This window comes from Myodes glareolus, chromosome 19, assembly GCF_982192425.1.
Source record: "Myodes glareolus chromosome 19, mMyoGla1.1, whole genome shotgun sequence".
In the NCBI taxonomy this organism is placed as follows: domain Eukaryota; kingdom Metazoa; phylum Chordata; class Mammalia; order Rodentia; family Cricetidae; genus Myodes; species Myodes glareolus.
Window position 1 is genome coordinate 18,929,541 of NC_142044.1, and position 15,500 is coordinate 18,945,040.

The following is a 15,500-nucleotide window of genomic DNA, read 5'->3' on the forward strand; positions in this document are numbered from 1 at the left end:
TGCTCTTAGGGGCTCTGATGAAACCCATTCTTGAGTATGGACTTTGCCTTCCTCTTGGAATGTTGTCGTTCAGGGTAGGGTCAGATGTGAAATTTTTGTAAACCAACAAATCTATGGCCTCAGTCATCAGGTGGTTCTTGTTTGTTTGTTTTGTTTAATGCAGAGAGCCTGCACTTTAACCTCAGGTATTCAGGTGCAGAAAGTCCTTTAGGCAAAATTTAGCAATGTTTAGATGCAGACAGTTTAATGATTCTATACCTGTCTAAGCTTTAGAATCACTGAATCTTATACAATCTTAACACTTGTCGCTTATACAAGGTCTATTGTATGCGCAATTCAGTTCTTCGGCACAATATTGCTGATGTGCTATTTTTTAATTATCTGAAATTATAAGCATGAAATATTAAAAATCTATACAATTATGTTCTTCTAAATTGCATTACATATCACATTAGCTTGTGCATATGTGCATATTTATCAACGTGCACACATATACTATACATTACACACATAGTTTTAATGTATGTCTGTGTGTCACTGAAAGTTCCCAATGAGACCTAGGATGGTACCATGCATAAGGACTGGTCTTTAATCTCTGTCCCAGGCCAGTGTTTGCATAACCTGTAGCTTTGGGCTGTTGGCCTTTTTGTCTGGTAATTACTAGTAATCCTTTGCAACAAATAGCAGCCTTATTTCTAGTGGCCAACTGCCATACTAGTCTTGGCAGTCCAGAACCAGACCACAGGGTTGAAATCATGCATCATAGGATGGTCTAGCCCCCCGCTTCCTGACAACTAACTCACTAAATCCAGATGGCCCACAGACCCTACTCCAACAATCAAGAGACCTTCACAATCACCCCTATTTCAGAATCTTACAGCTTATGTCCATGATCTGCCATTGCAGGCTTCGGAAATGGTATGCAAGCCCCACTAGTGAGTCAGTAGTCCTGCAAAATATTGCTGAGCGGTTCGTAAACACATACGCCCTGGCTTCTGACTTTAATATCAGTTTCAAGTGTAGCTGTGGGTAGGTGGGTTTCATGCTACAGGTTCTGCAGGCTCTGGCCTAGAAACTATACATATATTGGACATCTACATTTGCTCTAAAGTATGCAAAAGAAAAGTGTAAATGGAAATTAGTAAATTTCCAATGATGCTGCCTGCAATTTTTATGTAGAAGCGCATTTAATGTTCATTGGAATATTAGTGAGGATGAAAGCAAATTGTAAATTAGATTTTTTTGTTGCTGGTAAATCAAAGGCAGTCATCATAACTTAGAAATTTGTTCATAGCCAAATATTTCCAAAACAAATTATAAAAATCCTTTTAAGTGTTTAATAGCAAGAATTATTGTAATGTGGGCCATGGGGGTATATTAGTATTTTGAGGTAGGAATATCAAAAGGGCAAAAATGCTTGAAGCCATGTCAACAAACATGTCTGCTTATGGATGGCTGACTTTATACACTTTAAAAAAATCCATCTTATAAAGTATACACATTTTCCAAAAATTTCATTTCACTGGGTTTGTTGCTTTCCTGAGACAGAGAGGGGAGAAAGGGGGCCTGAGCTCTGCCCTAATAAGAAAGAGGTAGTAGATTTTCCCAGAGTGAGCTGCATCAGGGAATACAAGGGAACCTGGTGAGGAAAATGACAACTGAGTTTATCTGTTGATTTTGAAGGCACTGTAGTAGAACATTTATGGCCTGATGATTTATAAAAGTAGATTAATGGGGTCGTGGATCACAAGGCTTGGAAGTCCAAGATCTAGAGCGCATTTCATGAGGCCATGTTGCCTGAGGCATAACAAGACAGAAGCCATTGAACAGTGAACGGGAATGAGCGAGGAAGAGTGACTCATTGTTCTAACAAGGTCACTTCCATCATGGCCATGTGTCACCCACAGGGTCAGAACCCCATGACCTAACTGCCCTTAATAGGGCCTATCTCTCAATAGAGGTGCAAAGGGAATTTTTGTTTTTAAGACATGTGTTTTGGGGGACACATTCAAACCACAGCAAGGCCCAACTGCTTTGAGTTTGTTGGTCTGGATGTTTGCTCTTCAATAAATGCTGCCCTGTGTCCTGGTCTCCACCACCACCCACAGTCAGTGTCAGCTGCTTGTCCTTCATTCATGTCCCCTCACGTCCCCTTGGAACTCCCTTGTATATTAGCACTGATGCTGCTGATAACATTCCATTGTTTGACAAGCCACAAAATGTGTATTTATTCTTTGTGCTGCCAATCTAAACCTGACAGAATGCCTAGCTCATTACAACCACACAAGTATTTCTAAATGTGTGGTAAGTCAGAAGCTTATAAAAACAAAACTATTGTAGAGATAAATTGACTGGTGATGATTCTAATTTTTTTTTTAAATGTGAAGTCAAAGTTGTGGATATCTTTCATTTTCTATCTAGGATTAAGAAGACGCGTGAGGAAAATGCCTTTGACTTTGTTTCTAATATGGCGTTAAGGCTAACATTCTTTCACCTTATAAGTAAAATTTAATGGGGGGGTGATAGAAATAGAAAACTCACAGTAGCCTTAAAAATGAATATTCAGTTGTTCATTTGTTCAAATGTTTTAGTGCATGAAAGAAAATGTCAGACTTAAATACACTGTGATCACCTCTCGGCCTTATGGCTAAGATCAGATTTAAAATCCACTGTATTGGGTACTGTGGGTACCCAGATCCGCTTCCCCTGGCAAATGTGCTACCTCCCACCACTGCTAAAAACTGTTCCTTTCCCTAGAAAGTTATCCTTGGAAATGACATGTCAGCCCCTGGGCCATAGCTAACTATATGGGTATGTAAAATCTTTGCCTGAGCTGACTCCCATGAGTAATTCACACGCCAGAGCTCCCCCATGGACTTGGACAGACCAGACTTAAGATGGCCTACTTTTCTACATGCCTTTCCTATCCTCTTTCCCTCCTTTCCCTGCCTTTCATGTTTTTCTCCAAGATCAATTCAGGAAAAAATCAGTCACCCAGAGATGCAGGTTTGCTTCTAAGAAACTGCCCCCAAGAACTTAGTGCAATGGAATTTCAGCTTCCAAAGTTAGATGAGTCCGTATCTGAGAATAGTAAGAAGGGCTGGACATGCAGCTCAGCCGCGGAGTGCTTGCTTGGCACGTGCAAAGCCCTGGGTTGCCCCCAGCCCAGTGCAAACCATGAAAAGGACGGTGAAGGAACGGCACCAGCATTTCCTTCTCTCCTATACCCAGCAGACTCAGTGTAACTCCAACTTACACTGCCTTGTTGGATGTGAGTGGAGTTCTTCTGGAAACTTTTACCAATGGCTGTTCTGTGCGGCAGACAGCAATTAAAAATATCACACTGCGTGGTGCATATGTCCTGCCTTCAACGCAGGAATCTGCTCTGTCGGCACCTGAACATGTTGCCTACTAGGCTTAGAACGCGGAACTAAGAAATATCTTCCTCACTGTGAACCTGATTAAGCGTTCAAGTAAGAACCGCATTTCCCTGGGCTCGCTCCCAGAGGAACGAGCCTGTTGTGACTATAAATCAGGCGAATGCTAGCTTGTGTCAGCAAAGAGCAGAGCCCAGACGGACTACTGCCTTCTCACACTCCTCCCCCTATGGTGGGGAGCAGGGTGTAAATGCATTATTTCCTGCCAGTCTTCTGGGGAATAATGCAGTTTTATGCTATTCTCCTCTTAGAAAATATGTCACAGCTCAACTCTCCTTTTGAATAAGCCCATCTCTGTTTGAATTAGAGATCTTCTTCTGGGCACTGTGAGATCTGAGGCAGGGGAAGGCGCTTGCTGCAAGGGGGCCATTCTGACCCAGGCTGCTTCTCCTTGTTGGGCCTGGAAGACCTTGAAGGCAGGAACCAAGAGGAATCCTTTCAAAACTGTTTTCATATGTGCTGAGAGTCCACCTTGGTTATATGAAAATGTTAAATTTTCTTTAACATTTTCCCTTTGATTGAGAATTTCATACACCCATGCAATGTATTTTGGTCAAATTGCTCTCCTTCACCCCCTCCAATTCTCCTGTATCCTCTGTGGTTTTTCTCTTCCATCTTCCTGTGCACCCTCTATTTTCTGCCCCTCCCCCAACTGGGCAACTTGCTGTTGCTTTTTGTGAATGGTGTGGGACCACCTACAGGGGTATGGGTAGCCTCTCTGGGTTATATCCCTGAGGAAATGTACTCTTCCTTCCCATCTCAGGCAGCCATATCAGCGAGGGGTGGGACTTCATAAGCCCTTCCCCCTTCCGTGCTGTAACTCCAGCTCCAGGAGGTCTAGTGTTCTCCTCTTTCCCTCTAAGGGCGCCCCCACACAGGTAGTGCGTGTGCACACGCATGCCCGCGCATGCACACAACACACACACACACAAGCCCAAGCATTCACATAAATAAAAATTTTTTAAAAAATTAACACATTTTTACATGAAGATGTTTCTGTCCTTTCTTACATTCCAGTTTTCTCACTTACGAAATGAGGCTGTTGGGCTGTGAGGTCCCGCCTGTCGCAGATTCTGGTTTATGTATGCCCTTTCCCCAGGAAATGCTGCATTTAAATTCCATTTAAGATAATTCATTCGCGACAAAACCTCATTGAGCTTTCTTAATCTTACTCTGCATCCAAGACTGGTTTCAAACTTTCCTACGATCTTCCTGCCCCCGTCTCCTGAACCGTCGTCACGTTCTGCTAAAATAAGTTGTTACCCTTATATCAAAATGAATTTTTGTTGCTTAATTAACAGATCCAAGGAAGGTGTGTACGCATGTGCGTGTGTGTGTGTGTGTGTGTGTGTGTGTATGTGTGTGACAGTCTGTGTCAGGACTTATCCTTAGAGCTCTCTCAGACCTTTCCCCGCAAGACAAAGCCTCACCATATAGCCCAGGCTAGCCTCAAACTCCTCATGTCCCAGCCCCTGCCCTAAGTGTTGAGATTATAGCTGCATACTGCCATGCCCGGTTCTAACTCTAATAATCCTGACTAAAGTGAAAAACCAGAAATATTATAAACTGACAACAGCAATACCATATGTATCCGTCTCGGATAATGGCCATAATGACCCTAACATGTAAGCGCGGCTTTATATACCGCAGCACAGTAAAATCAAGTCAAATAATGGCTATTTTTTTGTCCACAACTCAGAGCGGCCAGCAGGGGTTGTGGAGAAGCAGAAGGAGCCTTTGTCTCCTGTAATCATTCTGCTATCTTTATGCTTTGGAGTACTCTTCAGCCTCTAAAGTTGCTGCAGGAGGGGACTAGAAAGTGGAGGATCCCTCACAGAATCTGTCCATGAGCCAGGGCTGGAACCGGCCCTCTTTCCTGGCCAGTGCTCAGGCATGGGCTCCAACTGGATTCTGAGGAGGCTGCAAAATGAAGCCAAGCAATGTGCCAGGCAGAAAAGGGAAACCTGAAATAGAGGTGAGGTTCAACCTCGCTGGCGGCCTTTTGTGCTAAGCCTCGTTGGCATCGTGAGGGCTGAGAACAGGATGAAAGGGCCTGGCTTGCCTATGCTCCTCCTATCCACCGAGTCTGTGCCGTCTCTGCGGCTGTCTGGACTTCCTCCTCACACCTGTTCACAGCCTTCTTGGTACTTTGTGGCAGAGGAGATGTTGCCGATGGAGATTCCTGGTGCAGATCAGATTACTTCTTGTGAGCTAGGAGAGGGGAAGAACGGCCTCCTGCAGAAGTGGGAGGAATTGTCAGAAACGGAGTGGCGAAATGCCACAAGGACACTCGCTAGTCAAGGTGGCTTGGGCTGGGACAGAGGGTTCCGGTATGAAATCTCATGGTGAGACGTTTATTTGTCCCTGAAGTAGGAGGTGGTATTTTGAAAACTTTTATGAAGTTATAAAATTTAGATTGAAGATTCCCCTCATGCCAACTGCATCAGAAAGGCCGGCATTCACAACTGTGCTAAGAGTAATACCATCCCAACTGTTAATTGTATATATTTTTTTATTTTTGGTTTTTCGAGACAGGGTTTCTCTGTGTAACTTTGGAGTCTGTCCTGGAACTAGCTCTTGTAGACCAGGCTGGCCTTGAACTTATAGAGTTCACTTGCAGTGAGTTCAAAAGACCTTGAACTCTGCTTCCTGAGTGCTGGAATTAAAGGCGTGTGCCACCACCGCCCGGCTGTCTTTTACACCCATAAAAGTAGCACATATACACTTATCCAATGCCTTGGAGAGAGGAGTTTCTAAGGGACATCATTTGGGGTTTTTTTTCGGGGGTGGGGAGGACTGTTTTAGGTTCTTGTTTGTTTTATACACTTAAGAAATGGAACAGGAAGCAAGTATGTACCCAGTGGTGAGCCCACTACAGTAGACACTCAGTGAAACTTTCCCAGGTCAAACCTGTCACCATAGCTGGCCACCCTGCCCACATTCTCCTCCAATCTGCATCTCAAGAGCTAAGTATTGTAGATAATCGCACGTCTTTTATTGCAATATAGACTTCCTAAAGGCTATACTCCTTACCCAAGACTTGTAGGTATTGAAAGACTATAATCCATTTTTTTGGTCTGGATATTAATTAAAAAGAATTGAACTTATTTATTTGTAATGTTTAGTTTAATAAACTTTCCAAAAATAAGTTTCTATTTAAGTTTGTAAGTGGCATTTCTCACACCTACAATCCTCGCACTTGGGCCACTTATTGGAGCCAACAGACACAAACCACTTTCCAAGAACAAGTCCCACAGGAACTGAACAGCAGCACATCCTTGGTCGTCCAGAGCAGGTGGCAGGACTTGTCCCTCAGATGTGGAAAGGAACTCGATGAGTCTCCTCTGAAAGCCATCTAGCAACCACTTGGGTGACACACCGTTTCTTTTCCCTCAGGGATTTCCTGGGAAGGATGGTTCTTCGGGTCCTCCAGGGCCACCCGGGCCAATTGTGAGTATTTCTAGAAACTTCTGGAATGCACTCTGCTTTAAAGTATCTGTTTTCTTTGTAGAAATTTTCTTTTGCTGTGTTTTCCCGCTGCTGTTTTTTGTTTTGCTGTTTTGTAACAATAGTTTGTTTGTTGCTACAGACCTATAGTACCCTTTAAAAGTGACCAATCCAGAGGGTTTGATTATTCACTGAACCAATTTTCTGTCCGATCATCTGCATTCATGCTGTTGTTATTACCGATAAATAAAATTCACCTATAAATAAGACTCGGAATCAATAAAACCACACCTGGCCAGTTCAATAGAGACTTAAAACCTATATTTGGTCATTGGGCACAGGAATGAGCAATGGCTCCTGAAGCACTGGTGGGGAGGGAAGCTGTTGGGGCGAGCTTTGTTATCCCTGTTTGAAAGTTGGCTATGCTCCGTCTTATATACGAATCTTCACCTTTGTCCCATTTCTTCTATTTTAGGGCATTCCTGGAGCCCCTGGTGTCCCAGGGATTACGGGAAGCATGGGACCACAAGGATCCTCGGGGCCGCCTGTGAGTACTCTATGGTAGCCTGTCAGGATATATGTGCTGTCATTATTTATATGTCAAAAATTACATAAAGAATGTTTATTCAGGATTCCATGACTGAGAGTGGTTAGAGTTTTAAGATCGGGTTGTCTGTATGCCATGGCTAAGGTTAAATGGTCCTACCAGAACAGTCAGCCATACTGGTACTCAAACGTGTCTCCGTGGCATCTTTTGGGTTTGCATAAGTCAACTCAGTACCAGCCATAAAGGTTGGATTCAATAGCTAAATGTCAATCAAGCTTGTCTCCCAGGAAGGAAAAGTATAAAATTGGAGAAACCAAGGTTTTAATGAAAATGGGAAAATATTTTTATACCTTACAATCAGTCAGAAAGCACAGTAAAACCACACGCACACGTAAGCGAACAGCACAAATGGAAGTGCAAACAGTGGACCTGTTTCCCCTTTTTCACATGCCCAATCTCTTCCCAGGCATTTAAATGTGACCAGTGGGAAAGGGTCAGGAACCAGGGGATGCAATGTCGCCCTCACCGGAGACACACTTCACTTCTGTGATGTGCAAGACACTCACTGTAGGCTTAGGCTTAGCGTAAGCATTCTGGGCAGCATCTGTGCTGAACAGAGTGACCAGGAAACTTAAGCAGCTGTCCTGTTGAAAACTCTGTCCTGCTGCAAACCTGCTGGGTGTGACGTGTGACGGAAAGGTGCAGAGTTGGGTGGGAATTAGAATTCTATTGCTGCCTAACAAGTTCCCGCTACCTCAGTGGCTCAGAGCGGGACAATGCCATCATTCTACAGTTCTGCAGGATGGAAGGTTGCTGCTGATCTCACTGGGTTGAGAGCAAGGTGCTAGAATTTCCTTTCTGGAGACTCCTGAGAAGAATCTAGTTCCTTGACTTTTCCTAGCTTCTTCTAAAGGTTGGCCACATGTGGTTTGTGGCCACTTCCATCTCCAATTCCAGTGACGTGTCACCTTTCAGTCCCATTTCCCACGGTCATGTCTCTTCCATAGGTGGGAAAGGATTTTGCCTTTAAGGACTGGTCTATAAAATCTCCCTAGATAATTCCTAAGTCCTTAATTAAGTTCTCATTGTAAAGTCCCTCTGACTTCATAAAGTGACACGCTCACTAGTTCTTGGATTAGACTTGGACATGTGGGGTAGGTGGAGAACCTTTGCCACTTGTCATAGGGGACAAGGCACAACCAAAACACTGGGGCGGATTAGAAAGGACACTGCTGCACACGACGCATACCCTAGACGTACTTAGGACATGCCCAGAAACCCTGACTACACTGTGGTCTGCTCATCCTCAGAAACTGTCTTTACAGAGCTGTGTTGGTAGCCCAGCCGCCTTTTCATTGTCTGAAACACTCCTGATTCTTCTGTCTTCAAATCAAAATAGTATTGGGTCACAGAAGAAAGTTGAATGACCTCGTCCTCAGACATCTTCCTGAATCAAAAAACATTGCCACATTTGATCCTGTGTGTGGAAACATACACACACAAGCACGCGCATGCATGCACGCGTACACACACACACACACACACACACACACACACACACGCTATTACTATTACAAGTAAGCACACAGGCTGCTTCTCTGTTTCTCTTTATTCTTTCCTTCCTTCCCCCCCCTCATCTTTCTTTCTATGTCAATCTTATCTGCTCATCTACTCATCCATTCCACACCAGAAAGCCTTCCTCAAGATATGGTTTAGGGAACCAGAAATTCAGAATTTGTCGTCGGGACTTAGGGAGTCTAAGTCCTTCCATCAAAGCAGTTTCGAAGATATTGCATGCTCCAGCCAGCAGAGCCGTGGCAGCATTTAGGGCACCAAAGATGTTGCAGCATCCCAAATGCAGTAGGAAACCAGGAAGAAGTTGCTTTACCATAGTTACATACACTAAGCAGGAGCAGAAGGGGGCCTTTTTTCTTACTGACATCTCCCAGAATTAAAATTTCTTGTCCAGACTATGAGAATACAAACCATGGTTGGTCCTGAGCCCAGGGGGTGGGATGAAAAGGAACAGAAGGAGGATCAGGCAGCAAGGTCTTGGGAGAATTCGAACAGGGTAGGGAGGGGCAGAGTAAGGCCAGAATGTATTGATACGGAAAATGCTTCTTCACTTAGCCACCTGGCCTAGTGTGCATCTGAGACATACTAAATATCAATGCATTCCCCACTAATAAATCACTTCGTATTAGTTTTATTAACCATTAGCAAAGGATGGCGTTTGATGGCAGCAAGAGAGGCCTCATACCACGGTCACTTTTATCAGAAGCAGGAACTGGCCTGTAGCTGCTTGGTAGGGATGCCACAGTCAGCTCATGTATTTCCCCGTCCAAAGCAAGTTGTTCTCTGCTCTGGAGTCCAAGATTTTCCCTGTGTCCAGGCCGCCAGCTCCCACACGCCTGCCGGCTGCCAGGCTGGTATGATTATTAAAGCAGGCTCCATGTTGTGCTGTTAAGGCCTTGATTGATTTCCCATAGATATCTGTCTAGGAAAATGAGGGAAAGGAACCAAGAAGGACAGACTGTGCCGCAGAAAATGGCAGGGTGTTTCCTATGGTTGTTGCCAGCGATGCTTGCTCCCCTGCTCTCTTAGCTTCTACGCTAGCTCCTCCAGGCAGATGAACATGACCACTGCCAAGCCTCTAATTTCTCCCTGGACACTGGCTTCAATGTGGTGCCTTCCTGCCATGGGTCATGTGCATAATGAGGCTTGCGAAGGCCCTTCTTACTGCTGAGGCTGCTTTTTGGTGGGTAAAGCCCATCATTTAAAGAGCCCTGTATAAAATGTCCAAATACCCGGTGTCTAGGTGGGGCTTTGGCACGGATCTACCTGTCAACAGGAGCCACAAACTGAACCAAATTGTCTGGCCTGCTACATCTTCGGTAAATCCTCTGGTCCCAGGCAGTCAGCTGCATCTTCTGGTTCCCGCTCTCTGTCTCGTCACGATAAAATAACTTCTGGAAGTCAGGGATTTTCTTGTTGTGCTCGTATATCTCTTTGTCATCTGAGATATAGAATGCTTTCTACATATTTGTGTCGAGAAGGGGAGGAAGAAAGAGAAGGGAAGAGAAAAGGATAGGGGGACAGGAGTAGGGAAGGAGAGGAAAAGAGAGGACCAGGCATTTGTGTTCTTTATAGGCTGCTTTCAGAAAGGCTAAGTTACTGTTACTAGTTCAAGGTCCAGTCACTGAAGATCTCTGAGACCTGCTGAGGTTGGCTTTTGTATAACAGGCTTCTTCGGCATGTGGGACTTGGACCATGAGATGGGCCTCTCCCTTTCAGCCCCAACCTTCTGCGAATGTATGAATGTAGCTACTGTATTTCTTTACATTTCAAGTGTTCCTCAAGTTGAAGGGAAAATGCGCCACTTTTTCCTGCCTCCATCTACAGGGACTGTGTGTTTCCCTTCAAAGCGTACTTTGGTGGAGTTCTGGGCCTTCATGTGCTCAGGAATTTTTATTTTGTTTTTTTGTTTTACTTTGCAAAAAATCAAAGGAAATATGTCCGAGAAGTTGGGATCAAGAAAAATTACTTGCTGTGCTAATATTTCACTAAAAAGATCTTTCATTGAGACCGCAGAGCTGTGTCCTTTAACTACTTAATAACAAGCGTCATGAGCCTGAGTCTGGGGAGTTTCCGGCCTGATTAAACACATCCATCGCTTTATACCAGAAACTGCCAGTAGCTAATGCTGTCTGTTCTCCTCAACAGCCAAGTTTGCGCTCTAATTTCTTTCTTTAAATATGAGATATTTTCAAGCACGCTAAGATAATGAATGTGCTAAGATAATAAATGAAATGGGGAAAGGCATGCTGGCATTGAAATTGAAGTGTGGAAGACAAAACACTTCTTTTGTTTTTTTTTTTAAACATAAGATCTCACTGTGTAGTCAGGTTGGGCTTGAACTCAGGGCAATGCTGCTGACTCAGTACTACGGTTGCAAATCTGTGAGCCACCCTGCATGGCTCAAAATCAATTTTTTAAATATCTCAAGTTAGGACTTCACTCTGAATTCCTAGTGTTAAGTGTGGGGGGGAGGGTAGTGGTGTGCTTGCTTGTTTTTGTTGAGAAAAATGTTTGTTTTTTTTTTTAAATTGGAATAGAAGATTCTGGCACATGGCTGTTGTCAACAGCATCCTCTTCCAGCCAAGCAGCAAAGAGGACCGGGTTCCAAAGTCTACAAATTGGCCTCGGGTTCCAGCTCTTCTACGTCCCTTAATGCGTGATCTTGGGCAAATGATCTGAACTCTCTGTGCATGGTTTTCTTAATTTGTAACTGGGCATGTCTCTTGCAGTTGTTACAAGGACTGCATGAATTAATCTCCCAGGAGTATTATAAAGAGAAAAAGAACTACCTTACAACGCTATTGGAAGGGCTGGCTAAGTAAAATACCTAAGAAGTACCCAGAACAGTGGCTGGCAAAAGCAACCCACATATGCATTATTAACATTTATAATTTCACTTAGAAATTATAACTTTTAAATATATTAAAATGTCTGTTTTCTTTTATTACTGATTTTTGGCTTGTATATAATGCCTCCGGAATTGTTTCTTCTTTTACCTGATGGTGCCATAAGTATGTCTTGTCTCCATGAGGATCTTTAAGAAGGCACCGCCTTCCCTGGGTTTTTGTTCATGTGAAAGCAGGGGTGACAGGTGCCAAGGGAAGAAGGCATAGCTTGTGAATTTATTTACAAAATGAATTTAGGCTGTCATGGAGCAGGGGTTGGGGGAAGAAGGTGGTAGGGAAGAAGAGAGAGAGAGAGAGAGAGAGAGAGAGAGAGAGAGAGAGAGAGAGATGCATAAATATTAATTTTAAAAACAAACTTTTCTTGTGAAAGTTGGGTATTTTTAAACAGAACTAACACTTTCTTTGAGCCCTCTAACAATACATTGTAGTGTATTCTCACTATTTTTCTTCAGTCTCTTTTCTATTCAGGCTGTTGAAGCAAAGCACAGGTTGCTTAGTAATGCAGACTTGAAATGAAACCCAACCCCTCATTCATTCAGTTAATGCGTATGTGTGAGCCCCTGCCACGTCCCAGACAGTCTCTGGAGATAGGCATATGGAAATTACTTAGCTAGACATGACCCAGCCTTGTGGAGCTCAGGAGCTACTTTCTTTCTAGAAGTTGGAGTTCTTTTATAAGCTCTTTGTCCGCCTGTCTCCAAACCATCAGGGTGTCGTGAGATTATAAACTATGAGCCTTCCACATGAGAGAATCCCTTCCTCGAACAGCCCTGCCTTGTGAGGAAATACAAGGCTTTAAATGGACTGACAAGCCAAAGACTTGCATTTTCCCCCAAAATATTTGTTCTTCTTAAAACTTTTCATTTATTTTATTTTTTATTAGTCTTTCGAGAATTTTCTATGTTTGACCATATTCACCTTCTTCTCCGACTCTTCCCAGATCCACTCTCGCTTTCCTACCCACACAACTCTGTCTTTTAAAAAACGATATACCCATCAGTTTGCATTGTCTGTTTATTGTTAGCTGTGAGGCTTCCTGCTTGAGAGCACCCAGCTTATCAGAGGCTACCCTTTTAAAGAAAATTGATGCTTTCTCTCTCAGGAGCTATTGATTGTCAAGAGTTCCTTGGCTGGGGATGTGACCTTGTGCCCACCTACCCTTCCTCTTCTTATTTAAAAAGATATCTTAAAGTTTTGTGTTTAATTGTGTGCATATATGTGTGAATTTGCACACATGAGTGTAGTGCTTGCAGGCTAGCAGAGGGCACCAGATTCCCTGGAGTTGGAGTTACAGGTGGTTCACCCTGTGGTACCCACAACTAGGGTCCTATGGAAGAGCAGTATGCTCTCTTAACCCCTGAGCCATCTCTCCAGCTCCCAAGTTTTTCAAACCACACCCAGCACTGAAAGAATTTTCAAGTGATCACCTATATAGCAATACCAAAGTTCTGGGATGATCCACAAGGGACACACATGTGCTTTAAAGTAAAGTTCTCTTGTGCTTAGCTGATTCTGGATCCAGTTTGCAATCTTGGAATGTTATCTGGTGGTAGACTAAAGAATAAATTTCCTGTTATAGTTGGAAAAAATGTAGTCAATATTTTATTGTTGTTGCCTTAGCAAAATAAATGAAAATGAAAGGTCAGGGAAATAAATTGCAGTTTAATATTGGATATAGGCAATGACAACTCCATGCAAGGATTTGCATAATCAAGCTCAGTGATTTGAGAAAATAAAGTCTATGGTAGTTTTTAGAAACCTCTAATCATGAAATCCATGCGTTGGCTCATTAAACATATACAGTGATAAAGATTTAGTGTTGGAGCGTTGGTTCTCAAACTAATCACTATATTGAAATATCCTTGCTGATAACACTTTATAAGATCTACAGTTGGTACTTTTCTCCCATATCAAGTTTTCATATCTATCGTAGACCACGCCTGTGAGAAGGGGAAGGTGGAGTTTTCAGGAGCAAGATATAAGGAGCTTGGAACCAAACTATGGAAGTTTATTTGTTTTTTATATTTAAGGGCTTGGACTTTGTCATGTTTTTAAGCATCACTGAGTGAGTTAGAAAGGAAGGAGAACTGCCATGAGTCAAGTCCGTGTGCTGTTGGCTTTGGGGAAGGAGGAGACGGGTAATTGTGTGCTTGGTAGAGTGGAAGGGAGGCCTGAATGCTGCAAATGCCCCAGGATGAGATGCTAAACACAGGAGGGATAACTATGAGAAGAAATATAGGTGTGTGCGTGTGCGTGTGTGGGCGTGTGCGTGTGTGTGTGCGTGCGTGCATGTGTGTGTGCATGTGTGTGCGCGTGTGTGCGTGTGTGTGCGCGTGTGTGTGCACGTGTGTGTGCGTGTGTGCATGTGTGTGTGCATGTGTGTGCGCGTGTGTGTGCATGTGTGGGCGCGTGTGCGTGTGTGTGCGTGTGTGTGTGTGTGTGCGTGTGTGTGTGTAATAGAATAGGAAGGGCACAGATGGAAAAGAGACAAGTGGGCTGTTGCCACCTGCTCAAGAGAGGTCACTACTGGTCCCTTCCCCTGCCCACCCCAACTATGACCGTGTGTGTAGCTTGAAATCATCTGGGAAAGAAGTCTTTCTGCTGCCCACCTGTGCCCACACTACAACTCATGGCATTCCCGGGGCCCTATGAAGGGAACCAAGAATTTTGAGCATGGGTGACTTATCACAGCAGAGTTCGGATTTCACACCGTGTTTGCTTTGAGACCCGGTGAGATTGAAGTAGCAAGAGGAAACCGTCTGACAACGTGGCATATTATATTCCATTCGTGGATTCTGTCCACGCTCCCAGGAGGAATGGCGGAAATGTTGCTGTTGCAATCCATATTGCCTGTGAGTCTGCACAGAAATATGACAGCCTTCTGAAGACACCTGCTTCCCATTATAGCATAATTTTATTGCAGAAACACTGAAAACACTGGTTTTTTTTTCCAGTAAATATGTTACGGTAATAGTAAAGTTTCTTACTGTCAAGTAGTAAAGCTGAGGATGCATGCACACGTGAGCTCTGATGTTGCAGAGACGCATGCCGTCGCTGGAGAGGAAGCAGGTTGAGGCCGTGGACTTTCACAGATCTCATCAGTTCCTCTAACTGCTAGGTTGAGAGGAATTCTTTGCCTTCCTTATAGATAGGCTTTTTGAAAACCTGGAAAAGGACACCTTCAGAAGGGGCTTGTGGAATCATGACGCACTTTATAGAGGTCCACACACTGCATAGTGTTTGGTGTGGGAAGATGGGAAGGCATCATTGGTGGAGACATAGGTATACCATTCCACTTCTGTGGCTCCAAATTACCGCATCTCTCCAGGAAAGATCCAGACACTTAATGTGTACAAATACGCCGTTCTGCTTGGTGGGGCTACAGGTTGCTCCCCGTTCCCTTCCTGTTGCCCATTTTCACTGAAGTTTGGGAAAAATGCCTTTGTCCACCACAGAAATGCACATTCTCATGACTCAGTTAAGCACAGCCTAAGTAACTTGAATCCTCTTCACTTTTACAGGGAGTCCCTGGACCAAAGGGAGAGCGAGGTGAACGAGTAAGTCTTCTGAGGATGCTTCTGGTTA

The 15,500-nt window shown here is 43.8% G+C and overlaps 1 protein-coding gene across 3 annotated transcripts in view; it reads left to right on the top strand.

Moving 5' to 3' along the window:
* The window catches only part of Col14a1 (collagen type XIV alpha 1 chain), a 196,616-nt gene that overhangs the window by 156,875 nt on the left and 24,241 nt on the right, over positions 1-15,500 (top strand). For all 3 annotated transcript variants that reach the window (XM_087898783.1, XM_087898784.1, XM_087898782.1), the window contains exons 41-43: positions 6,834-6,887; positions 7,360-7,431; positions 15,437-15,472. In XM_087898783.1, the coding sequence (XP_087754909.1) occupies positions 6,834-6,887; positions 7,360-7,431; positions 15,437-15,472 (162 nt within the window). The remainder of the gene's footprint in view (positions 1-6,833; positions 6,888-7,359; positions 7,432-15,436; positions 15,473-15,500) is intronic.